General features: G+C 36.7%; 2 protein-coding genes across 2 annotated transcripts in view; both read right to left on the reverse strand.

Annotated features, from left to right (window-relative positions):
- LOC142345741 (phosphoinositide 3-kinase regulatory subunit 4-like) overlaps positions 1-26,745 on the reverse strand; it is a 428,489-nt gene that overhangs the window by 194,963 nt on the left and 206,781 nt on the right. The gene's annotated exons all lie outside the window — the stretch shown is intronic.
- Positions 3-1,054, reverse strand: LOC142345740 (ELMO domain-containing protein 2-like). The gene has a single exon (XM_075398037.1). It carries the CDS (start codon positions 1,049-1,051, stop codon positions 131-133), a length of 921 nt encoding a protein of 306 aa, XP_075254152.1. The 5' UTR covers positions 1,052-1,054; the 3' UTR covers positions 3-130.

Genomic DNA, 26,745 nt, shown 5'->3' on the forward strand with positions numbered 1-26,745 from the left:
AACCAAAAACTAAACCATGTTCACTAAACCTGTTATTACGATATTTTGCACTAACAACTTTGAAAATTTACGAACAATATATTCAGAATAATTTTAAAATGATACATTAAATGTTTTTGTAAACGCCTAGCTAATATGCCAACTTATGCTGAGTAAGTATACACTCGCGCAATCTTTCTTCAAAAGCTCTTCTGATATTTCCATAATCCATTATTGATTCCGGTTTACTTTCAATCCAAAAAGAATCAAAACACTGGAATACTTTCGCAAATGTTTCCTGGTATGTAGCCAGATCACAAGTAATATCACCCTCTTGGTAATAGAACACATACTTCAAAGTTCCGAATAACAGAAACTGATAGCACAAATTTGTTAAATCGATCCCAGTAATTGCAACAGAGCACCCAATCGTTGGGTTATGAGATCGGATAAGTAATTGTTTCGCACTTTCGGGATGATTAGTTGCAAAGTACACCAAATTTGAAAGTCCCAACATGCCCATACCTCGCAGATCAGTTACCGGGTCATCACCTTGGAACCCCAATGTTTTCCAATGCTCACCTTTGCGCTTGAAATCAGCATCATCAAGTTTTAAACAACTCCATAATTGTTCGAGCATAAGTACGTGTGAACCATTGTTTTCGTCAAACTTCGTAACTCGAAGATCTTCAGCTGTCCGAATTAAGTTCCGATAACCGCAAATATAAGTCATTGACTTGTCTAGTTTGGTTTTGTTTGCTGCAAAAGCAAACACTTTAACGGCTCGTATCCGTTTAACTGAATCTTGGACAGAGAACAATTCTCGCGTACCTCCAAGCCCTGTCAAAGTTTGCACCGATTTGGATGTTTTTCGAGTAAAATCATCAACAATATTCTTGATCGAGGTCTTGGAAAACAGAATTTGTCTTTCTAGAGCCAACAATCTTTCACCTTGCACGGTTTTTGACTCCAGTACTCTTTCTATACCACATTTTCCAGTCAAAATATGAACTACCCATTTTACCAAGTAGTATATATAATTCTGGTATATGAGATAAACTACTTGCAACATTCTCACCTCAAAAGACAGTGCAGAATTTTACGATTTCATGCAAACCAGGAAAGCCTATGAACGCTGTGCAGAGCATAGTAAATAAACATTAGACTAAATGAAACATTATCTCTCAAAACACGTAAACAATAACAGCGGACGCATTTAAACCTAATAAAAACCAGAAGCCAACTTATTTTCAAAACGTGTTAAATCGTTGATTGAATGACTCAATGCTTCGAGACCACAAAGAATAAAATGCCAAATAGTGGATGTAGAAAAACGTTGAAGTTTTTCCGAACAAATGCCTGTATGTGTCAGTTGAATCGCGACTGCAGAACTTGAATAGCATTGGAGCAAAATTTAATAACTGTTCTAAGGACTTAAATTTCATCAGCGAACTGTTAAAAATCTTATACAAATGAATGCATCTTGTGCGTTTTTGCATCTTCTCCCTCCCTACACTAAGCTTGGGGCATACACGGAAGAGATCAAAAGGGAGAGAGCCCAAACTTGTTTTGCTTTTACTTTAGCACAATCATTTCAGAGCCTGACGATTTACTTAACGAGCTAAAAAACAAACGAGCAAATAAAATTTTAATTGGCAATTGTTTTTAATTGTCAGTAAACATAACTGGATCGGTCGTTGAGTTGAGGTCAACAGTTCCTAGGAAGATTTCATTGACGGTGCTACAACTATTGACGACTGCTGTGTCGCACTTTTAAATGTTGCAGAACACTTATCAGACACGATTGCAGCTACGAACGCCAAGCTACAGTTCAGAATGCCAGCGAACAGAATTTATCAGAACTTGCAAAACGTTGGAGCAAAAATTAATCACTGTTCTAGACTGAATTTTCATCAGCCAATTGTAGAAAATCCGATTGAACAAACGTTGTGATCTTTCCCGTTTGTGTATTTTTCTCCCTAGTTACTTAGCACGGGCCATTACATAGTATATCATTGTAAAATTTTGGCTCGTACTAATTGGGCTACAAATAGGCCCTCCAAAATTCCTAAACCCTTTATAATCTTCAACTTCGTTCTCATAGTGCTTGTTTTTAATTAATATTTGGCATAATCCTTTCAGTTCAATCCTTCCTACTCACTTGGTATGATGCGGTCTTTCCTTGCAGGGAAGTTTCTGTCTCCACCAACGAGTAAAAGATAGCACCACGCGAGTAAATTCTCTTTTGTTTTCCTGCGACTGATGTCCTGTGACTGATGTCCTCCGCTGTGGCTTCTGCAATTGATTCCCACAAAAATTGGTGGAAATTGGTGTTATCCCAAATCTTTGTGTTTGTTTCGAGAATAATTCGATTCTCGGAGTTTTTGGGGTTAAAGTGCTTTTTATTTGCGTCTCCCTACCAACAAATTGGTTAAAGATTTTAAAATGTTAAGTTTTCTTTAAATCTCTGTCGCCAGTGTAATATCCGTGCACTGTCTACGGTTACGGTTTGGGTTGGATGTTATTCTTAAGCACTTTAAACCTCGGAGTTACTGAGAAAAATTTTCCAAGTTTCGACTTGAATTTAATTGAGCAGATGTGAATGTACAATTAGTTTATTACAAAGTTAGATCTATTGCTTGTAAATATTAGAAGTTTTGTGAAGATGGGAGATGTAAAGCAATTAAAGAGAGGCAGCTCGATTGTGTAAGGTTTAGTTTTGAATATGTTCTTTGGTTTCAGTCCTATCAATGGTTAATTAATCTTAGGTTATTTTTATCCATTTTCGTTAATCTCCTTGGAATTTTCTCATAAATATTTTCTACCGCACGGGTCGCGGTTAGTTAAACTAACAGATAAAAGGTTTAACTGCTTGACGAATCCCGTCATGAACAAACATTCCTTGACGTGTCCTGTCAAGATGAAATTCCATGATGATTCCCATCATTATTTATGATGCTTTCTTTATATTGTTAAAATCCGGTTTACTAATAGTAACCATCTCTTTTTGTTCTCCTATTTCTTTGTGAAAGTTTCGAATTATGCGTTTAATATAAAATTTAAGAGCATGTCATACATTGTGGTTCACTATACTGCCTCCCTCTTAGAAAATGTGAGTGTTCCAATCACGCACACAGCAAGAGTTTCAAATGTCCATTTTCGAGTTCATATAGTCTTGTGCTTTTTCAATACCGTACCTGTCATAAATATTACGGGCCTCCTCGTCTTCCATAATTTTTTTTGCTTGAAGAATGGCTTTGAACATGTCCTCACGACCTTCCTTGTCCGGATGACAGAGCATTGCCAACGTTTTGAAAAGTTTCTGGATAGTACTGGTTGTGGCCCCCTGTGGCAGGAATAGAAGTTCAAAAAAGTTTGGAGGTCGACTGAACGGGCTCTGCGCGTTGATCGCCTCCAGCCTTCTCTGTATGACCTTCTTTGAGGTTTGCTCTGTTTTTACTCTACCCCATAGCTTTATATTGTCTATCTCGGCATTCTCCAACTCCCGAGCTAAGCACTCCCGCTCGACCACCAGAGCGATACATTCCCTTGTTTTTATTTCGGCAACATTTGTAACCTCCTCCAACTCTTTCTTCAAAGTTTCTACCTGCCTCCTGCAGGACTCTCGCTGATTCCCAGCGTATTTAAGTTGCCGTTTGGTTTCCATCAATTGATCACCTAATCTTTGATTCAAGTTTTAACTGCCGGAATTCCTCTTCGAGCCGAGCCCCGGCTGTTCCCAGCATTTCGCTGTTGTCAATCTTCTTTTATTGTTCCTCGATTCTGTTTTGAATCTCACTTAACTCCCCAACGCTAATTGCGGCTCTATTCACTATATTGGGTGGTTGCAGCTGCGTCAATGGCACCACGTGCTTTTTGTTTGAGGTTACTCCAACAATCCGATACACTTGGTGCCTGACTATCGACTTGACCTCGAACAACTCGGGTAGATAGTAGCAATAATCACCGATTTTTTTTCTGCCATTTCTACATATCATACACGTAAATTAGTCTAATGAATCAATCTCAGTTTCTGCCATATCTGGTACAGATTTTGCTTTTTTTGCTGCTTTTATAACTACGATGTTTGTTTCACCATCACACCGTTCAACTGTCATTTTTCTTGTCAATTTTTGTTCCTTTGTACGTTGTTTTAGATGATGAAAATAACTCAGTTCCCCCATTGGGTTCGTGGGTTGCAGTGCAATTACAGGATTGGTGTCACTGCATAGCATATCGATTGAAAGAAACACCCGTACCAAACAAAATATGATTTTAGATCCAATAAAAATAGTCATCAAACTGATGGTTATTTCCCTGGCCACATGCCAGATTTATTTCACTTCATTACCCAAGTATTCAAATATCAGCAATTCATGCCACTGATTATTGTGCTTTAAGTCCGTGTTGAAATACTCTAGAGTCTTATGCTCATATAAACCTCCTTGTCCCAGGAAAACTTCTCTTCCTGTTATCGTCTTTCTCGAATGCCTTAATCTTTGGGCCCTTTTGCTGAGTTCCAGGTCCTTGTCTTTGAAAAACCCTTCCGTTGGCGCCGAAGTTGACCAATTGACGTTAACTCTATAATTAGGCATATCATTGGGTTTTTCATTTAATTGTATCCTACGCCCATATGTTATCCATGACCCATTCTGCAATTCAAGAGCGTTCGGGTACATGGGGTTGCAATTAATCAGTGTGAAATTTCTATAGAATACTCTAGAAATGGGGTCCATGTATCTAATTACTTCTGAGGTATTGTCAGAAAACACTCTAACTGGTACTTCCTACGTACAAAACTGATTTTCGACATGTACGATTACTTTAGCGCACCTATGGACAATAAGTATTCCTCCCGCTCTTTCTGCGTGTGTACCCAGAGCGTTTTGTTGACTTAAGAAAATTTGGTGTGGGTTTCCGTTAATTGATGTCGTTAGAATCATAGCTATGTGCAGTTTTTCTATGTGACAATTTAATAACTCTATTTGTTTCAAGTTTTCAAACATGCCTCGAAAATTCCATACAAAAAGTTGGTCAAGTTTTATGTCCCTGAGATCTGTCTCAGATATATCCGTTGTTGAAAAACTTTGTTCCGTGGCCGTCAACTTTTCCGTTGTGTAAAACAAACTTCTGTGGTTTGTTTCAAAAAGCAGAAAATTGTCTATATGTTTTGTCTTGTTTTTCAACTGGACAACTATTTCTTTTTCTGTCTAATTAGCTTGTCAAGTACTTTTTGTTTCCAGCGCGGACTGTTTTTGCTGTTATCGAGTCTGAAAATTTAACGATCGTTAAGATGTTTGGTTTTTTGTCTTGGTCGAACAGATATTGTACTGAATCTATTTCAAATGTGTCTCCTTGATATAACAAGGTCTGTTCCTCTTTCAAAGGGTCTTTAAAATATAGCCATGTTCCTTCATTTGCTTCCCTAGTTTCAATGAACAAAGTCCCCATGAAAATTTCAGCATTTATCATGATGTTACTTTTCTGTCTTTCACCTTTTGGATTGATCCAATCCACGGGGTAGACATAATTCACTCCTTTCTCATCTCCGCCTTTCATGAAAGTTTTTGATATCTACTCAACAAATTCATCGTCGGTTCGGTCAACATTCATCCCGTTGAGGACTTCTTTAGGAGCATTGAATTCAAAATCACCAAGACTCGGTAACCGCGCTTTGTGTCCCTGCCATAGATTTTGACAGACTGACTCTTTTATTGAGTAAAACGTTGGAATTATTTGTGATTTTTCGTTTAAGTAAGTTGCGTCGTCAAACCAATTTTTTTAAGCACAGTTACCGTATATGCAGCCCTGTACATGCAGTATTTTAGTTTACTCATGCTGCTTTTGGCGTAGATCAGTCCTCCTTTGTTTACCTGCTCCTCATTTATATGTGACGTTTCACATTTTGTCGGTTCTGTCATTGCAAACTTCTGCGTCTGTAGAATGTTCTCAAAATCATACCCCACAATCTCCAAGGATTGTGAAAAACCGAATATGCTAACCAACTGAAGAAATTTCCAGTTCAGCTGCACGATCCAATGTGGGTTCCACGCCCTCTGCATTTTCTTCGAATCACCTTTTAAAAAAATACATCATTATCAAATTTTTCATCTGCATCGTTATCCTTTGATTAAAAAAAGTTTTTCAGTTTCCGTGGTCTTGTTATTCCCGACGAACTTCTTGTCTGATATCGTCGTTCGGCGATATTTTGCGAAGTAGAAGCCGTGCTCCTATTGGGAAATTCTTCGCCTTCACTCCTTTCGGATGTTTACACCAGACTATCCCGCTTCTGCTGTGTGGCTACTTTGGGCGCAGGTATATTTCTGCTTCTGCTCTTATTGTTGGTGTTAGTATTTATTGATTCTCTTGTACTCCCACCCATAGGTGTTTGAAACTATTCGTCTTTGACTGTCTCATTGTGAGTTTCAGTATTAGGATTAAATTGACTAATATTTCCTTCAGGTTAAACTTCTCTTCTTTCTGTGTCATTCAATTTTGGGATCACCATTTCAATTTCCGCAAAATCATTGTCCTCCGTAAGAAGGTCGTTTTGTGTTATTCTCGGTTCAATCTTTCCCTTCTTAGGTTCTTTTTTTATCTGTGGTAGCACTTCTACTGTTAAAACGTTTGAGTCGATCGTAGTGGACCTGTTGTTGTTTTTTCTTTCACATCCTCAATAACAAAGTTCAGATCGTTTATTATTTCACGTATTACCTGCGGTCCGCTGTAAATGGATTTAAATTTCTTTGTCTGGCCAGTTTTTATTGTGGGGTTGAACGCCTTTACTAAATCACCTACTTCATATTGTGGTCCAAATGTGCTAGGGTCATAGTAGGTTTTTTGTCTTTCTTGCTCCACATCCATGCTTTCCCGTACCAGCTCATGGCACGTTTGTAGTTCGTCTTTCAAGCAACCAACGTAATCCCTCAAAGTTGGATAGATTTTGGTTTGTTTTCTTTGATACATTCAATCAATCGGCAGCGCGCATGATCGTCCAAAAAGGAGGTAAAAGAGGCTGTACTTCGTAAAAGAGTGAATTGATGATCTGTACGCCATCATTAGTAGCGGAAGGTAGTTGCTCCAGGTGTTGTGATGTTCACGCACATATTTTGCAAGACTCTCTTCGATTGTGCGATTGGTACGTTCTGTCATTGCGTTTCCTTGAGGGTGATAAGCTGTTGTTGAAGTCCTGTTATCTCCCAGCTCCTTACACATGTTCTTTTGAAGATTCAACATAAAATTACTGCCCTTGTCGCTATAAAGATTTGCCGGACAACCGAACATTGAAACCCATACGTTTACAAAAGCCTTAGCTACCGTTGAAGCTTCTTGGTTACTCATGGGAATTGCTTCATACTATTTTGTAAACTGATCTCCAATTAACAGAATGTTTCTGTTTCCGCTGGACTCGGGTAAAGGTCCCATAATGTCTAAGGCAACTTGCCAGAACCGTTGACTTGGTTTCCACGTTGTCAGGCTGTGTATGTGTTTCTGGTGTGGAGATTTCTTTTGACAGCATTCTTCGCAAGAACTTATCCACTCGTGGATATCTTTTTTCATCCCGGGCCAGTAGAATCGTTCTCGAACCCGATCAAATGTCTTGACCATACCAAAGTGTCCGCAATGTTCATGAGGGAAAGGTAGAATTTCTCTTAAAATTGATCTCTGAATGACTATTTGTGTTAAGTTATTAAATTCGTCAATACGTTTCTGTCTCTTGATTAGATCATTTTCAATCCGTAAGTTTCTGAAATCAGTCCAAAGTTTTCATCGTGCCCTAGAGGTTCCTGCCATGTGTTTTCTTTGAGGGCGTTTCCCGTTCTCAATCCAGTTTCTCGGTATAACGAAATCGGCTGCATTTTTCTGATGTTCAACTAGTTGTTCAACAGATTTCCCTAGTCCAATGGACCAGATATTTTTCTCTTCCGTATTTATTTGGTTCATTTGATCGCAGTCTTTGACTTGGTCTTCAGTCTGTGGAACTGTCGTCAGACAGTCCGCGTGAGGGATCTTTTTTCCCGCTTCGTGTTTGATTTCAAAGTCAAACTGTCCGAGCTTTTCTATCCATCGGGCCAATAATCCGTGTGGTTCCTTAAAACTGTATAACCTTGTGAGGGCCCTATGGTCAGTAACAATTAAAAATTTTTGTCCCAGAAGATAATTTCTGAAGTGTTGAGTAATATAAATTATTGCAAAAAGTTCTCGTTTTGCCGCAGAATAGTTTAGTTGACTTTTGCTGAGCATTTTGCTTTCGTTTGCAATAACTCTTTTACCCCATTGTTGTCTTTGGGAAAAAATTGCGCCAACGCCAAACAAAGAGGCGTCGGTGGTTAACGTATAGGGATCCGTGACATTCGGATAACCCAAAATTGGTGCTTTCTGTAAAGCTTGTTTTAGTTGTTCAACTGCTGATTCACATTCCTTGCTCCAAGTAAAATGTTCTTTTTTGTTTAATAGCTTATAATGCGGCTGTGCTATTTTTCCGAAATCTTGTATGAATCTTCTGTAAAAGCCTACTAGTCCTAATATAGCTCTCAATTCTTTTATTGTTCGTGGGCTTTTCATTTTACTGACTGCCGCTACTTTCTCCGGATCCACTTCTACGCCTTTATTTGATACAATGTGTCCCAGGAAATGAATTTTTTCCTGCAAAAACCTGCATTTTGAGCCTTTTATTTTCAATCCAGCGTCTTTAAGTTGCCCAGGTACGAGATCTAGGCGGTTGAGATGCTCCTCAAAGGATCTACCAAAGATGATTATGTCATCCAGGCATACTAAAGCCGCTTCATAGGAGAGTCCCGACATGATCAATTCCATTAAATTTTGGAAAGCTCCTGGCGCTGACGCCAAACCCATGGGTAGTCTCTTCCATTTGTAGAGTCCCATTGGAGTTACAAAAGCTGTCACGTTCTGTGACTCTTCATCGAGTGCCATTTGAAAAAATCCTGATGTCAAATCGGTATTGGAAAAGTAACAATTTCCGTCTAGAGAATCAATAACGTCATTTATTCTTGGTAGCGGCCAACTGGTTTTCTCGATTTGTCCATTCGAACCTCTGTAATCTACAACTAGTCCGTAGCTGCCATCTTTCTTCTTCACCAATATTGATGGTGCTGCCCAATACGAATGGGTTGGTTCAATTAATTTTGCATCCCCTAGATCTTCGACAATTCTTTTCATTGCATTTCTTTTATCAAAGCCCATACTGCAATAACTTCTTCTGAACGCCTTTGCATCTTTGTTGAGTTGAATCTGGTGTTTCATTTTGTCACAATATCCTAAGTCATTTGAAATTCGTGAGAAGACTTGTTGATGTCTCGTGAACAATTCCTGTACTTTTTCCTTCTACTGCTCATTTAGTTTAGAACCTTCCAATTTTGCGTGTTTTCCCATTTGAAAAGTTTCCTATGTTTTTGGCTTATTTTGATTTGTGAAAATTCCATTCACAACTAAGTTCTGTTTGTTTTTAAAGTAAGTTCCCACTTTAGTGCTTTTAAACACGGTTACTGGTGCGTCCGTTAGGTTTAACACTTTTATCAAACTGCAACCATCTTCTATTGATATCATACAGGCGGCTAAAAGCAAACCAGTTTTTATTTCAAACTCTTCAATTGCTTCCACTAATCCTTCCACTCCCGGAATTTCTTCTCCGTTTTCATCAGCCAATCTAATTTTCATTAAACTTTCGTTTTTACTCTGTATATAAGTGTTTTGCCCCGCAATTGCAAAAACGTGAACACCTTGCGGTTTCTCTGTGATGAGCGGTATTGAACTTTTAAAGTGACTGCTATATAGTTTCTCTTCGTGTAAGTTCAATACACATTTATTGGTTTTCAGGAAATCAATTCCCAGCAGACATTCTATACCTTCGTCTGCCGTTATCACAAACTCTTGTTCAACCTCCGGTAGTCTTGGTTGCAACTGTACCAAAAGCGTTACTCTGCCTATTATTTTGACAGCTGAGTTATTAGCTGTTAACACTCGTTTTGTGTATGTTTGTACAAATCCCTTTTTTTCGTATGTGGACCAGCTCAAAAGCGATATACTACATCCACTGTCTATTAATCCAACGCATCTGTTCCCATGAAGTATGATTTCTGCGTTTAGACATTTAATTGTGTTTGTCGAACAAACTCTAATGACCTTGCAGTTCTCGGTGGTTTTCTTTTTAAAAGGGCAGTTTTTTTAAGTGTCGGGAACTTCCACATAGTAAACAATTTCAACAATTCCTCGAAAGGTGTTCTTCTTGTCCACAGGCTCTGCACTTGAAACCCTGCCTGTCGTTCCTCCTAGGTGGTTCCTCTCTTCCAAAAGATCTGTCTCGGTGACTAGGTCCTGGCGTTGGAAATCGCGGCTGATCGTTAAACCCACTATCTTGTTTCTTTCCTCTGTCACGTCTGTCGTCACCCCACCGTCCTCGGGAACCGCTTCGCTCCCTAGATAGGTTTCGACGGTTTTCTCGCTGTATGTCATCTACTGACAATTGGTTCACAAGCTTGGTGACGGCCTCCACTAAATCTTTTGTTTCATCTCGTCTAATTGCCGCAATTTTTGGTGTTTGCTCTTCCTCCTCTATTCTTGTTACAGCTTCCAGATGCAATGCTCTTTCCAAAACTGTTTCAATTTTCATATCCTTGTCGCCGATTTGCTTTCTGAGATCTAACCTCACCTGACTATGGTTGATTCCTTCTAGAAATTATCTCACAACGAGTTGGTCTCTAATTTCTTGCGACTCCGTTGGGTAAGCTTTCAAAGCCAACTGCTTTAAATCTCCCTGAAAATCTGTCAGTTTTTCTCCTGGTTGCTGTACGCGGCGAGCAAGCCGTCCCCGGAAAACGACCGGTTTTTCGCTATAGTGTTCTCGAAAAGCTTTAATGCATTCATCATAATTTTCTCGTGTAGCTTGCGGTAGAGTGCGATAGAACTCTATGGCAGATTTTTGTAGCCTAAGCGCAAAGTAATGCGGCCGTTCATCAACTTCGCGAGCCAGATCTCCTTCAATGTTTTTCCATTTTTGTTGTTCCGCTAATAGCTCAAAATGCGTCACGTAAATTTCCAAGTCGTTTGAACCGGTAAATGCTTCCGGTAATAGCATTCTACAGGTTGAGCCCGTTGCCATTTTATTGTTCCCCTACTTGTATCGTGCCCTTTTAAAACTTTGTTAAGTTGTTGAAATTAATAGTTTCTATAAAATAATAATCAAGTAGAACGTCACTGGAAGGTGTTTTCTATTTTTATCTTTGAATTTCTATAGCACTCTCTTTATTTTAATGTTTAAAAACTTTTGTTAATAAAAATCTAACGCTTATTTCAATACGGTATTTTTTTTTACTTATTTCTTTATTTTTCTTTTTTTAAGGAAGTTTTAATTTACAGTCTTATAGACGACTGTCCAACCTAATTTCTCTTTTTTATTTTAATATGATTCTGGCTGATTTTTCTTGTTTTATTGATGTTTTTTAATATATTTTCTTTTCTATTTACGGCAAGGATGGTATTAGGTGCTTTAGTTTTCTTTTTCTTTCCCCTGCGTATTGTTACCTGATCAACTTTTTTCGCTTTATATTCTCTTTTTTTTAATGGTAGTTTCAGAAAAAGTCAATATATAACTTTCAGCAACTGTTTCAATTGATTTAACAACGCGACTATCCCGCACTGTATTTTCCGATGGCTATGCCGCTCGTTTTCTAAATGTCAATTTAGCAACTAAGGTCAAAAGAAAAAATATTTCCCTTGACTAATAAGAATTACGCAGTGGCGATCAGTTTCAATTACCAACGACAAAAACAAGAAAGAAATTTTTATTTCTACTCACTTGGTATGATGCGGTCTTTCCTTGCAGGGAAGTTTCTGTCTCCACCAACGAGTAAAAGATAGCACCACGCGAGTAAATTCTCACTTGTTTTCCTGCGATTGATGTCCTGTGACTGATGTCCTCCGCTGTGGCTTCTGCAATTGATTCCCACAAAAATTGGTGGAAATTGGTGTTATCCCAAATCTTTGTGTTTGTTTCGAGAATAATTCGATTCTCGGAGTTTTTGGGGTTAAAATTCTTTTTATTTGCGTCTCCCTACCAACAAATTGGTTAAAGATTTTAAAATGTTAAGTTTTCTTTAAATCTCTGTCGCCAGTGTAATATCCGTGCACTGTCTACGGTTACGGTTTGGGTTCGATGTTATTCTTAAGCACTTTAAACCTCGGAGTTACTGAGAAAAATTTTCCAAGATTCAGACTTGAATTTATTGAGCAGATGTGAATGTACAATTAGTTTAATACAAAGTTAAATCTATTACTTGTAAATTGTAGAAGTTTTGTGAAGATGAGAGATGTAAAACAATTAAAGAGAGGCGGCTCGATTGTGTAAGGTTTAGTTTTGAATATGTTCTTTGGTTTCAGTCCTATCAATGGTTAATTAATCTTAGGTTATTTTTATCCATTTTCGTTTATCTCCTTGGAATTTCTCATAGTTATTTTCTACCGCTCGGGTCCCTGTTAGTTAAGCTAACAGATAACAGGTTTACCTGCTTGACGAATCCCGTCATGAACAAACATTCCTTGACGTGTCCCGTCAAGATGAAATTCCATAATGATTCCCATCATTATTTATGATGCTTTCTCTGAATTGTTAAAATCCGGTTTACTATTAGTAACCATCTCTTATTGTTCTCGTATTTGTTTGTGAAAATTTCGAATTATGCGTATAATATGAAATTTATGAGCATGTCATACATTATGGTTCACTATAGCCGTAACGAATGTTCACTTTAAGTGTAATAAAATGTGGTACAGTCAATCGGACGGTTTAGCAATTGTTGCTTCGCTGACGGTAATTTTGGCAAAGTTGTGGATGGAATCCTTTGAAAAATCTTTGCAGAAATCAAAAAAGGGAAGGGAGATCAAAACTCCTGACACAAAGGTGATATGCAACTGTAACCGACGCGTTACTTTCCGAGGGAAAGGAGTCGAGTGCGAATCCTGCAAAAACTGGTTTCATGCACAATGCCAAGGTATCACTGACACAGAAGATCAGACCATGCAGAAAATTGTTTGGATCTGCTCCTATTGTGCAGAAAAAGGTAGAAAAGAGGACACACTGGAATTGAAATTATTCAAGAGGTATGTGGATGACATAGTGAGCACGGTAAAGGGGAACCCACTAGATTACCTTGAGTATGCAAATTCTCTTCACAAGAACTTACAGTTCACTCTTGAGACACCAAACGGAAGTGGAGACCTGGCATTCCTAGATCTAGACATAAATCTAAACGAAGATAGAAAAATCAGCTGTCATTGGTATCAAAAATCAACTGATACCGGCATACTCCTAAATTTCCGTAGCTGTGCACCGTTACAACGTAAGAGAAATGTGATTCAAGGGACTGTGCATAAGATTTTTAATGCGACCAGTGACTGGCAATCCCTTGATGTAGCTCTTAAGAAAAAACAAGAGATCTGGACAGAAAATCAATACCAAACGGAGTGGTCCTCCAGTATTGTTAATGAGACGTTGGATAAAATAGTCACGAAGGAAAGGTCACAAAAAAACCACCCCAAAATGAACAACATCTTAAAAAAGTTAAAAGTCTTAACAATAGGGAACCTAAACCTGGGTTTTTTGTTCAATACAGAGGAAATATAACGCAAAATTTTGCAAGTAGACTGAAAAAATTGTGTGATATTCAAATCATTTTCACAACAAGAAAGCTAAAAACTTGCTTGCCCAACCTAAAATCACCTTTTGATAAGAATCTGAAATCCCATGTGGTATATAAAGTTACATATAATGGATGCAGTTCCATCTATGTTGGCCAAACCAGCCTACATGTTACCACTAGAATTTCAGAGCATCAAAAGAAGGATTCCCCAGTTGGACAACACTTTGTTGAATGTTGTGTTACAACGCATAACGTAAATAACGTAAAATGGGACACTCTTGATGCATGTCGCGGGGTTGAAAACTATTGACGATAGAAGCGATCTACATCAAAAAGCTGAACCGGCAATTAAATACGCGCGATGAGTATCGGGGGTGGGAATTGACATTTAAGTACTAGTTCAAATACAAAAATTTGACTTTTGAAATTCAAAAAAATTTTCTGGTACATGTTAATTTGACATTTTGTCAACCCTAAAAAGTAAGAAAAAAACAGATAGGAATGAAAGTAAAAATCCCTTTTCAGGAATAGAAAGCATTATACCCGCAATTTTCATAAAAGCCGGAATGAAAACTGAATTGATTTTTATGTAATAAGTGTAAACAAAATGTTGTAAATGTGATTTTAACTGTAAATATTTTCAAAAATTCGATTTTATTTTAACTGCTTTCTTAGAATTATAGTCAAAGACAAGTTTATATACTTTGTAAATGATTTCATTTAATTTTTAAACCTGACGATGAACGCAATGTTCGAAAACGTTCGTTTTAGTTAATCAATTTAAGTTTTAATTGAGAATTACTTCTCTGCATTGATAACCCTAGAGCTACAAAAAGTTTCGATTAAAATTTTAGTCAGAACTGCTTCTTAATAGTCCGTGAATATAGCTGGATTGATCAAGATGAGGTCAGTTTTTCCGTGAAAGAAAACTCGACGGTGCCATGAATGCTGGCTGATGGTTGGGTAGCATTTATACGTATAGTAGTAGTAGAGAAGGCTTCTTGAATTCATCCACGGGTGGTCCACACCCTTCTTCGTCAGTTAGATGAGCTTTGTGCGGATGTCACAGTTCGTATATCCAACTCTGCAGGCACAGATTTCGTTCTCCATAAATAGTTTCCTGAGGAATTGTGTGTAGATATTAGTTATTCTTTCTTTTCTTTTCGATTTGCTCCTTAGATCTGTTATTCTACAAAAAAATTGTATAAAATGGCTGTTCTTATCCAAAAATCTTCATCGCTTTTACATAGGTTTGTTTTCCTATGTGTGCCTTGTCTTGTTCTTTGAATTGTGTTGTACTTATTAAAGCAATCTTTATTTATGTTGTATTCGCGGTCGGCAACAATACAGTAAAGTAAGAGAATGTGGAGTTCAAAGCACAAAGCAAATGGTAGAATATTCAGGGTTAGAAGCCTGCTTTTAGAGTCGATGGAGTTTGCAAGGATCCATTGTTTTGCATTTTTCTGTAATTTTTCTAGCAAAACTAGATCTCCTTTGTTAGGGTGCCATACTTCGCTCGCGTATGATATAATGAGAACAACGAAGCCTTTATACGCGTTTAGGTCGTTAATGACTGACGTTTTGTTTGATATATTTCTTCTTAGCTACCAGAGTGCTCGCATTGATTTGGAAAAACGTCCATTTGCGTTCGCTGTCCAGGTGAGATTTTCCGTGACTACGACACCAACTTTCTGACTGTTCAATGGTTTAACGATTTGGTCACACATTTCCACTTGTACTCTTTTTCTTGATAAAAAGTATGCTACATTTGTCTTTGTGAAGGAACATTTCGTTTTCTAGGCACCAGAAATATAGTTTATCCAAATCTTTTTTGAGCGAATTATAGCTGTTACTCACCAGTTTGTAATCGTCGGCATATCCATATGCAAGACTGCTATCTATCGAATCTGGGACGGTCATTTATATAGGCAAGAAACGGCAGAGGCCCGAGCAGGAACCCTTGAGGGACTCCACTCGTAACTATTAAAAACACTCACTTTTAGGGACTCTGCTCGTAACTATTAAAAAACACTCAATTCTCAATTGTTGTTCTGTGTCAGTAAGATAGTCTGCAATGATCTCTAATGCTTTGCCGCCTAATTCACGGTAAATTGTCTCTCCAAAAGTTTATCGCGGGGTACTTTGTCGAACGCTTTATGGAAATTTAGGTAGAAGAACGCTAACTCCTCAGTAAACTTTTGTCATTGAAAGTGTTGTTTTCTTGAAGGAAACAAAGAAGTTAGACAGTGGTTGAGCGTTTCGACCGGAAACCGTATTGTGTTGTGAATCTGATCGTTAATACAATTGAAAAGGCTGTCAGAAATTACTTTTTCAAAAAATATCGATGGGCTTGAGGGACAGTTTATTGTCCTGTAGTTTTGGATGGCCGTCTTGTTCCCGTCCTTATAAATTGGTGTGATAACACTTTCCGTCCATTGTGATGGATATTTTCCTTTTTTGAGGCAGTTTTTAAAAATAGAATGTAATGAGACACTCAGACTGGTAGAAAGTTGTTGAAAAGCATATTGCAGAAAATTCATCAGTCAAGATGGCAGCTTGCCTAACTCAACGACAGTGGGTTAAAACGATAAAAACTATGAATCGTAGTATTCGGCCACACCTGTATACACTTTGATAAACGTTTCAGTATCTGAGAATTATATTTTGCCCGAGTAATGGCGTTCAGCAACTCGTTTGATACCGTAAAACAGTTAAGAAATCCATTTTTTGACAGCTAACGTTTAAAGGATAATTTTTTTAACAAAGCTGGTCTACTTATTGTTTTCACTCGCCAGTAATCTCACAAAAATATTAGGGACGCTTTTATAAGAGTTAGGTGAAAACAGACATCTCGTCTGTGCATTTAGGCTGTCAATTATCCGTGTTGAATGTCATGCCTAAATGTACCCGTGAATTTACCTTTCAAGTTGGTTTATTTTTGCAAGATAATACTATCTATTGAACAAGGGTTGTTTGTGCTGCTGGAAATCCAAGAGTTAGTAACTTAAAACTGTGTACTACAAAAATTTTTCTATCACAATCTTGAAAATTACAATAAATAAAGGCAAACTAAAAAAAATGGGATGTTGATGCCATCGTTGATTACATTGAAGATAACAAAAAGCAATTTCTAGCTTCTGTCTACAGGAGAGGAAGCACCGGATATCTTGTTTTAGATCTCTTAAAGATGAGTGTTTCGCTAGTGCAAGATAGCAACAACTTAGCCGACAATAAGAGGAGATCCGTTAGACCTGTTGTATCAAAGAGCTCAACCATGAAAATTACAATGAACTGGATACTGTTTACGTGGCGGTATTGAGGAAAAATCACCACATTGTGGATGATGACTAAACTCGCAAGCAGCATCGAAAAGGTCAAAAGACAGATGTGTCAGCAGGAATCTTAGTTCTGAAACCTTTGGTTGCCAGTAGTTCCAGTAATGATTCTGTTGATGCTTTCTGGCATAACCATGGCCCTCAATTCAACCCTAAGCCTGACCCTATCGTACCCGATATAACAAAAGATAAATTGAGAACTGCGTGCCCTAAAACTGTGTTGTCCGGTCGGGTACTATCCAAATAGTGCGTCCTAATGAAGCATTTCGCATTGTTCAAAACTATAAAACATAACCGACTAACGTCGGGCGAATTGCTCTCAAACGACCGGCGAGCGGTTGGCTCCGTCAACAACTAGTCAAGATTTAGTGACCTCAGTGCACTACCTCTTAATCCCGTTTCTGAAGATGAAAAAAATGGGTCAGACAAAAAATCAGCCCAGCGAAATATTGCATAAAAGACAAACAGGATTAAAACATTTGCTACAAATTGCTAACCGAAAGAGAGAAAGAAACAGGAATATCCTCCATGATTGGATTCGACACTGCAACATCTAGTTTTTTAACCCTGTTAATTAATAAAACACAGAGAATAACTGAAAAAGGCAGAATTAAAACAAAAGTTTTCAACTTCGCAATAAAAAAATTCAAAACCGTTTTTTTGTCTTGAAAATTCTGTCAAGTAACCCATCTCCGAGACTTGAAAAGTTCTGTTGGCCAACAATGGTCGTTAAACTCAGAAAAGGACAAAAAATATTGAAAATTTTGGAAAGAACAGCAAATTTTAACAAAATGTTGCTGAAATTTAAGACATTAATATCTTAAGAACCAATTCATTGTCTCAAGATACTATCCGGTATCCCTGTTACAAAGTTGAAATAGTTTCACAGGCTCATAAAGGTCCATAAACTTGGAACATCAAAATTTTCCGAAAACTTGAAAAGTTTAATTTTTATCCAAAAATTACAAAAACTGGAGAAAAGAAAAGTGTTGATCACCATTCCATTAACTCTAGGAACTGCAGCAGCTTATTTTCAAACTTTGGAGGAGGTCCCAGAGCCTCTGTTGCCGGAAAAAATTCAAAAACATAAAAAAGTTGCAAACCTTTTAAAAAGTTGCTTCAATTCGTGATATTAAAATCATGAAGAACATTCCATTACCTTTATAAATTTTGCAACAATATATTTTTAAACCCTAAAGGGAGTTTCGTGGCCCTTGAGGCTAGAAAAACCTAAAAAAATGCCAAAAAATTTCAAAAAAATTTAAAAAATTTGCAAGTTTTAAAAAAAATTCTAAAACTTGTGATAATAAAAAGTTGAAACTTAATCCATGAACACTAAAAATTTCCAGTAACTTATTATCGCACACAAACGGAGGCTCTCTGACCTTTGAGGCTCAAAAAATCTCAAGAATGACTATAAATGACAAAAAAAATGGAAAATGGCAAAAAGTACCAAAAATATGCTAAAATTCGGGATGTTAAAACCTTGCAAGACATTCCATTTAATTTAGAAATTATTCAGGAACCTATTTTCAAGCCAAAGAGGAGGCTCTTTGGCTCTTGAGGCAGAAAAATTCTGAAAAAAACTACAAAAATTTTCAAAATGAAAAAAAAGCAAATTTTTAAAAAAAATTGCTAAAATTTGTGGCATTAAAAAACTGAAAAACGTTTCCATGGCCATGACAATTTGTCAGTAACTTATTATCGAACCCCTTAGGACATTTTTTGGCCCCCGGGTCTGTAAAGACCTGAATAAGAAAAAAAAGTCAAAATATTTTAAAAAATGCACGTTTTGTCAAAACATTGCGAAACTTCGCGATGTTAAAATGTTGAAACCATTCCATTATTACTAGAAACAATGCAGGAAGTTATTATCAAACCCTAGAGGAGGTTCTCTGACAGCTAGGGCTGATAAAAATCAAAAATGACAAAAAAAATTGTCAAAAAGCTCGAAAATAAATTGCAAAAGCGTATAAATTTGCTTTTTTAGCAAGCGGTTGTTCGCCAGTAGGTAGCCACAGGAGGAGGGGGATGCACCGGAATTGCTAAAAACATTGTTTGAGACCAATTAATAAAATGCTATTTTACAAAAACATCATGTAAAAAAGACAGGCAGCATCAGAACACAAGTTATAGTAGTTATCGTAGTATTAGTACACACGGATTTAGGGTTGACCCACGGGTTTTGGAACCCTCGGTTCAGCTTATTAGTATCAGTTTCAAGCCGTCAGAATAAGTAGGTTTTCAGGTTCATTAAGTTCTTACAGGTGCATATTACTTGCCATATGCAGGGTTTCTGCTTATTGTAGTGTTCAACAAACAGTTTCCAGTAGAAATCGCTCAACTCTTTTTACTCAATAGTCTTGGTTCTGCATTTAGAAACTTCTTGACGTTTGCCAGGCTTTACGCTCTTAGGTAGAAGTTAGTGTGTTACATTTTATGTTTGAAAAGGATCATGTCGATATAATGACTGAAAAAACTGGCAAGATGAGGACAAATTTTGCCTCAGGGGGGCGGTAAGGACTACTATCAACAGGTTGGTTGGTGCATCACAAGATTTCGTAGCCTTGACAGGGAAATTGGGCAAAGACTGGCAAATGTGATTGTTGAAAGACACTGTTGACCAGCTTTAAAAAAATCCACGATTACGCTTTAAAAAAAGTTCGTAAATTAAAAACTTTCTTACGAGCGTTTTCGAACTCTGGGTTCATCGTCAGGTTATAAAGAATACAAAATGCTAAAATCAAAAGCCAGAAAATAATATGCAAATCCTTAAAATCCACTAATTTATGGGAATTAAAAACGAATTTTTACATATCTACAGTCTTATCTACTTTTTTTCATTTACATTTCGTCCTCTAATACATTGTTTGAATTAAAACATAAAGAACGTGATTCCGACGCTATTGCTTCAAAATCTGTTGTTTTCTATAATGTAGTGGAAATTAAAGATGACAATAAAGCCGTTTCTGATTTAATGTTAACTCTGAAGATGCAGCAAATCTGTGTAAGGCGTGCTATTCTCAGCAGGATAACGTGTAATATTCTTGCAGACGGTTTTTAATTCAGATGATTATTGTTTTGCAGTTACTGTCATTATTCATCTTTCTGGTAACTCAGCTTTTCTAATTATTTTGGTTCGTCTACTGTACCCTAGTCCTTACAAGGTATCTTGTGATAACTGGAAACAATTAATTGACTCAAACTTCTGTTCTTTTCAAGACAAAATTTCCCTCTACTGAAAACTCTCACTCTCTTTGGATCCCAACAGATCTCAACCTTCCGTCAACAAATTGCCACCTTGTGCACAGCCACAGTCGCCGGAAAAAACAATTTCTTAATCTTTTTTGCAAATAAGGATTGTCACCGCTAATACCAAATGAAAGCACAAATTGTGATAGTAACAACCTTGATAATATCCTTAGTGACATACATACTCTTCCTCTACCTTTCGGGATCATTGGGACAAACGAGTTTAGTGATCAATATCCAATAATTCTGAACTTCGAAAAGTCTGTCCAACCCGACTCAACACATATGATTTACACTTTTGCAAATTTTAGGGGATAAAAAAATTTGAAAAATAGTGGATTGATTTTACAGACGAATCTAATCCAAGTAGAGCAAATGTGGCTGATTTCTGCAATTATTTGTGCTATAGTATTGAAAATTCGTTCAATAAAAAGAGGAAAAATCGAATAGCAAACCTTTTTTACTACACATCTAAAACGATTCATACGCTCAACAATGAACACAACAAAAAGAAAAACTCAAAAATCCCAGAAGAATTAACATGGATTATTAAAAAAACTACAAGTGAAGTTTAATAATTCAGCGGTATTGGACCGCATGTTGTTCGCTGTCGGCGCTTCGATGAGCACTATCTGACGGTTTTAGTCTCTGAAACAGCCTCAAGACAAATACTTACCCTATGGTATTGAGATATAATGATGACAGCTTGAAAACGGTATCTCAAATTCACACTAAATAAAGTTAAGGTATCACTACCTTAAAAAACATCCCAACTCACCTTAACTGTTAAGATAGAATTGCCTTTCCTTAACTCACCTTAACTACCCTAACTTTACCAGAACTTTACCTGAAAAGTTAAGGCCTCACTACCTTAACTACATAAAGTTAAGGTAATTTTACTTTAACAGAGTTAACGTAAATTTTTACCTTAACTCGAGTTAAGGTAAAAATTATTTAAACTTTACCTTAAGTTTACCTTATCAACGGTTTACCTTAACTCCGTTAAGGTAAAAATACCTTAATTTTATTTAGTGTGCTGCCAATGCTTTTAATAATCATTTCTCCAGTAATTTCAATCATACACAAATTGCAGCTATATTTTATGAATCAGGTGGCTCAGTCAAATTTTATGATATCCCTTGAATCATTCAATCATTCGTGAGATGATACTTGATTTAAAAGATTCTTCAACAATTACAAATGAATTTCTCCCCCCTCCTCCAACCTGTTTTCTGTTCATTTTGTTTTATCAGATCTTACCCTGATATTTGGGAAAATGCTGTGATACGACCAATTTTCAAGACTGGGGATAAATATCGCATTATTAATTACCGTCCAAATATTCTTTCCCCCAGAAAATTTCTTCTTATTAAAATCGGTAATTTGGGTTGGATGAAAGTTTCAATGAGCAACTGTTAAGTTACCAAGAAGGTCGGATTCAGAATGCTAAAATTGGCAACCATATCTCTGATTCAGAAAATGTCGCGGATAGAGTTCCTCAAGGGTCCGTACAGGGCCTTTTATCCTCTTTTTCATTATTCCATGATTTGTATTCTGTTTTCCTGGATTGCATACCTTGGCTATTTACTAATGACTTGAAACTTTTTTTCAATTTTTTAAATTTCTTAATTTGTCAAGGATTTAGCAAGGCTATCAAACTGGAATGTCTCCAATGGTATAATTGCAAATTTCAGCAAAACGAAGTGTTTACTTTTTGCTGGAAAACCAGTTGTTCTTTTAAAGTGTGATTTGTAGGAAATTGTGAAATTTTACAAAGATCTTGGTATTTGTACAACCGGCCATTTGAAATGGCACAGTCATGCACAGATTCAACTTGGAAAAAACTCGGAAAGCCTCCTTTTCTGTTACATGACGAATTGCATTGAATACGATTCTAATACGAAGCTGAATTTATACACTTCTATGGTGTTATCTTTTCTCCTCAATGGAATTTCGGCTTGGCTTCCTGATGTAACCAGGATGAAACAGTTGGTAGAATTTCAAAAATCCTACCTCCGTTGGGTCTTTGATTCAAAACTACAATATGAACAACAGTTGAAAAGACAACATATCCTGCACGTGTGTTATCAGATTGAGCTTCTCACATTTAAAATGTTCAGTGGGACGTATCTGTTTGACTTTGATACCCATATTGATTTTCGAGATACGGTCGAACTTTCAGAGCTCAAACCAAGAGTATACTCACTTGCAAAAACTACTCTGGGGCTCATCAAAAAACTGTTTTCTCCAGAGCTGATGAGATGGTCAATTTCCTCCACAGACATATTTTTTTTTGATCTTTATAAAGTAACATTCAAGCAGTTAGAAAAAACTTGACTAAAAAACTTCGGCTTTGGTTTTATTTGCTATCATTACTTATGTTGTGCTTACAACGCATGTAAGTTTAGTAGTGTGATTTAAAAATTGTATCCCGGAAAGAAAATTAAGTTTTTGTCTCTCTCTCTCTCTCTCAGTGATACACTAACTTACAGAGCATAAAAAGAACAAGTGAATTGAAGTTTTTCTAGTATCTTGCGTCAATAAACCAAGAAAGATGGAAATGCTTAAGAGTCTCTCTCTCTCTCTCTCTCTCTCTCTCTCTCTCTCTCTCTCTCTCGAGGATAACGAGTAGGTAGTACATGTGGACGTAAAAAGTTTGTAAACCAACGTGCCGGTTAGAGAGGCCATAGAAATTGCTTTAAATTATCTCTCAATCTGACCAAAACGATAATTGCAAAGATATCAATGGGAGAGTGACATTCCAAGGAAAAGAAGTACAAGTTAGTTCATGCAAAAAGTGTTTTCATACCATTTGCCAAAAGATAACGAATGAGGAATACGTCAACATGCAGGATGATGTTTGGATTTGTATGTATTGAAGCAATCAACAGAGAGAGGAGCAGTTTTAGGGGATAAAATTTCTCAGAAATTATGTAGAAAAAAGACTGCCTGCACTGTTGGTGGCAACCCGGACGAGTAATTAAAATTGCTAATTGATTACACAAAAAGGTGCAATTTACCATAGAAAAAGTGAATATAGAGGGGGATTATTCGGCTTTTCTTGACATTAACTTAAGTGTGAGCAGCGAAAAGAAATCAACAGTCATTAGTATCAAAAACTAACTGCCAGAGGAATAATACGGAATTTTCACAGCTGGGCAACGCTTCAGCTTAAAGAAATTGTGACTCAAGGGACGCTTCACAGGGTTTCTAATGCAACATGTTTGTGGTTGGCCTTTTATGAAACGCCTGAAAAAAACAAGCCATGCTAGACCAAATATCAGTTTGCAGTTAAATGTTTTTCAAAAATAGAGAACCAGACCTTAAAGAAGATAAAATTGGCAGTAAAGGTCTATTGAAAACGACACCAAAGAGCATCAAAAAGGCAAGACCAGATCTTACAAGATCAGTGCTTTTTATGCTGGTACGGTTTTCGTTGGGGTGGTTTAAAGCGCTTTACTTCTCGGGTGTAAGCTAAAGAAAATATTTAAAGTCAAACACTTTATTTGATTTATGAATTCGAAATATTGATCAAATATTAAAGAATTAAATTAGGTTCAGAAGAAAAATTTATAAGAAAGTTGTGACAGGTGTGAAAATGAAGAAATTTTATTGCTTGAGAAAAGCAGCTGAGTTTCTGAGTTGAAGTTTTGATTATGGTGGTTGGTTTTGGTAATAACAATGGTTAACTTATCTTGGTTAATATTTATCAATTTCTCTTATTTGTTTGGAATTTTTTTGTTGTTATTCTTTCCAGCATGGATATCTGTTAGTTAAACTAACAAATAACAGGTTCACTTGTTTGAAAAAATGTCAAGAAAAACGATTCCATGACGTATACATACATGTTCAAAATGCGTGATGATTCCTATCATAATTAATGATGCTTTTGCTTTTCTGTTGAAATGCGGCTTGCTCTTGATTACAGTCAGTTTCTGTTGCAGTCATTAAGAGTGAAAACTTCTAATGGTGTCGGTATTTTGTAATTTTTAAGCATGCGGCACGTTCTGTTCCTAGGGGTAACAACAATGCCTCTCTCTAACAGAATGAGTGTTGCACTCATTCAGAAGCTTTTTTGGGTCCACGTTTGAGTTCAAACGGTCTTATGGTTTTTTTCCCGTATTTATTATAAAGAATCCGGGCTTTTTTGTCCTCCATAATATTCTTCGCTGCAAAATAAATTTGTCGGGATGACAGAGCAAAAAAAATTTTGAAGTGTTTCAAAATTGTGGTGAGTGTTGCCTCCTGAGGCAAGAACAGAAGCTCGAATAGATTTGGTGGACAACTGAAAGGGCATTGTGCATTTATAGCCTCCAGCCTCATCTGGTTATCCTTTCTCGACGTCTGTTCCGTTTTCACCCTACTTTTTGTTTTCTGATATCTTCCTCGGCATTCTCCAGCGTCGGCGTTTCTAATATCTTCCTCGGCTTTTAGCGTCATTCAACTACTTGCTCAACATCTCAACCTGCCTCCTATAGGACTCCTGCTGATTCCCAGCGTTTACTAGTAACATTTTTGTCTCTAGAAATTGCTCGTGTAATCTTCAACCTTCTAGTCTTAACTGCTGAAGCTCCTCTTTGAGCCGAGCCCCGGCAGTACCTAGCATTTCGCTGTTGTACATCTTTCTCTGCTGCCCTTCAATTTATCCCGTTCCATCACACTGATTTGAGCTATGTCCACAGTTTTACAAATCTTTTATTGAACGTAAATTCAACAATCCTATAAAACTGATGCGTGACGATTGACTTCATTTCGTAGAGTTTGCGTAACTGAAAACTGTACTCCCCAACTTTTGGTTCTGCCATTCCTACCTATATCAGAATACAGTTAATCCAGTGTATTAATTTCAATTTTGGCTATTTCGAGAAGAAATTTAGTTTTTTATTTTTACAAATAAAATGTTTGTGTCACCTTAACACAGTTCAACTGTGGTCCTTTTTCTTTTCAAATTTTGTTCCCTAGAACGTTGTTTGAAATGATGAAAATACCCTAATTCCTCCATTGGAATAATGGGTTACAGTGCAACGATAATAATGGTGCCACTGAGTAGCATATCGATTGACAGGAACACAAATATGACCAAATCAAAGTGTTTTAAGCCGATAAAAAAGTCATCAAACTTATAGTGACTTCCCCTGGCCACATGCCACATTTGTTTCCACATGCCACTTTTGCCCATATCTGAAGTCAATGTTGAAATTCTCTGAGATCTAATGTTCATATAAGCACCCTTTGTCCCAGAAAAACCTATCTTCCCGCAGTACGTGACCAATTGACGTTAACTCTGTAATTGGGCATCTCTTTGTGCTGTTCAATCAGTCTTACAAAATGTGTTTTGACATTACCTGGAGCACCACAAACAATTGTATGGAATGTGTTCTTCTCAGAGACAAAATTTGTTATTACTTTTTTTCGTATTCTTTAATTATTCCATCTAATTCTGTATAATATGTTTGCTGCAAACCGACATAAGAAACCACCAAAAATAAATATTTTTAACACATTTAACCACTTCATTTTTGTCCCTTAAAATAATTATATTGACATTTCAAGAGTTAATTGACACTTTTAAAATTAAGAACGAAACTATTAGTAATATTGACATAGAAAGAATAGGTAATGAAATAAATTAATACGAATGAAAATAGTAAGTGGAAATGAAGCTACAATAACGAATAACGACAGTGATTTTAATATTATTGTCAATATACACCCTACTGATGGAATTCACTGCCTTCTAATTATAAGAAGAGTCGTTGATCTACGAAGCTGCTTGGGTGATTAAAGCAGAAGACTCTTCGCAGATGGAGTTCTTTACCTTGATAGTTTTGGGTGGAAATGCCACCAACCTTTTCAAGAAATTATTTTAATCTGGTATCTAATGAAATTTTTTATATGCTTTGTGGAACTATTATGTTTATCTATATAAACTTCATCATCTATAAGATAATCATTCCAATGATTGCAATAACCAAAAAAAAGACCCCAGTATGTTTTCATCAAATTTGTTTTCTATTTTACTACTAAAATCTTGGTGTAGTTTTGTAATGACCTTAAGAGGAAGCCATATACCTATTTCATCTAAAAACCGGCAAACCCGTCAACTTGTTATAACTCAGTGAAAAATGATATTCATTTTCAAATGAGTGATCATTATATGAACCCTAATATATTGATTACGTCTCTATTTTTATATGCTGTGTGGAACTATTATGTTTATCTATGAAATCTTAATCATCTATAATACTATCATCACAATGGTTGCAATACCTCAAACATATTCACTAGAGTATCTTTTCATCAAAATTACTTTCTATCTTATTACAAAGATATTTCGTTTGATATTCATCTGTTTCATGGCCAATTGAATTCAGATGTTTGAACATATCTTTTCTCTGATGGTTTCTACAGTTCTTAAAACGATTTAATGAATAATAAGGTCTAAATATGGCTCCTCTAATGAGTTCCATTTCTCGTAGCATAGCATCTTTGCTTTGATATTTGTTTCTTATGTAGAAAAAAAT

Source organism: Convolutriloba macropyga, chromosome 9 (genome assembly GCF_964194025.1).
Source record: "Convolutriloba macropyga chromosome 9, txConMacr16.3, whole genome shotgun sequence".
NCBI lineage: Eukaryota > Metazoa > Xenacoelomorpha > Acoela > Convolutidae > Convolutriloba > Convolutriloba macropyga.

Excerpts from the sequence above, each read along its gene's own strand:
- LOC142345740 (XM_075398037.1), bottom strand. The coding sequence starts at position 1,051 with ATGTTGCAAGTAGTTTATCTCATATACCAGAATTATATATACTACTTG.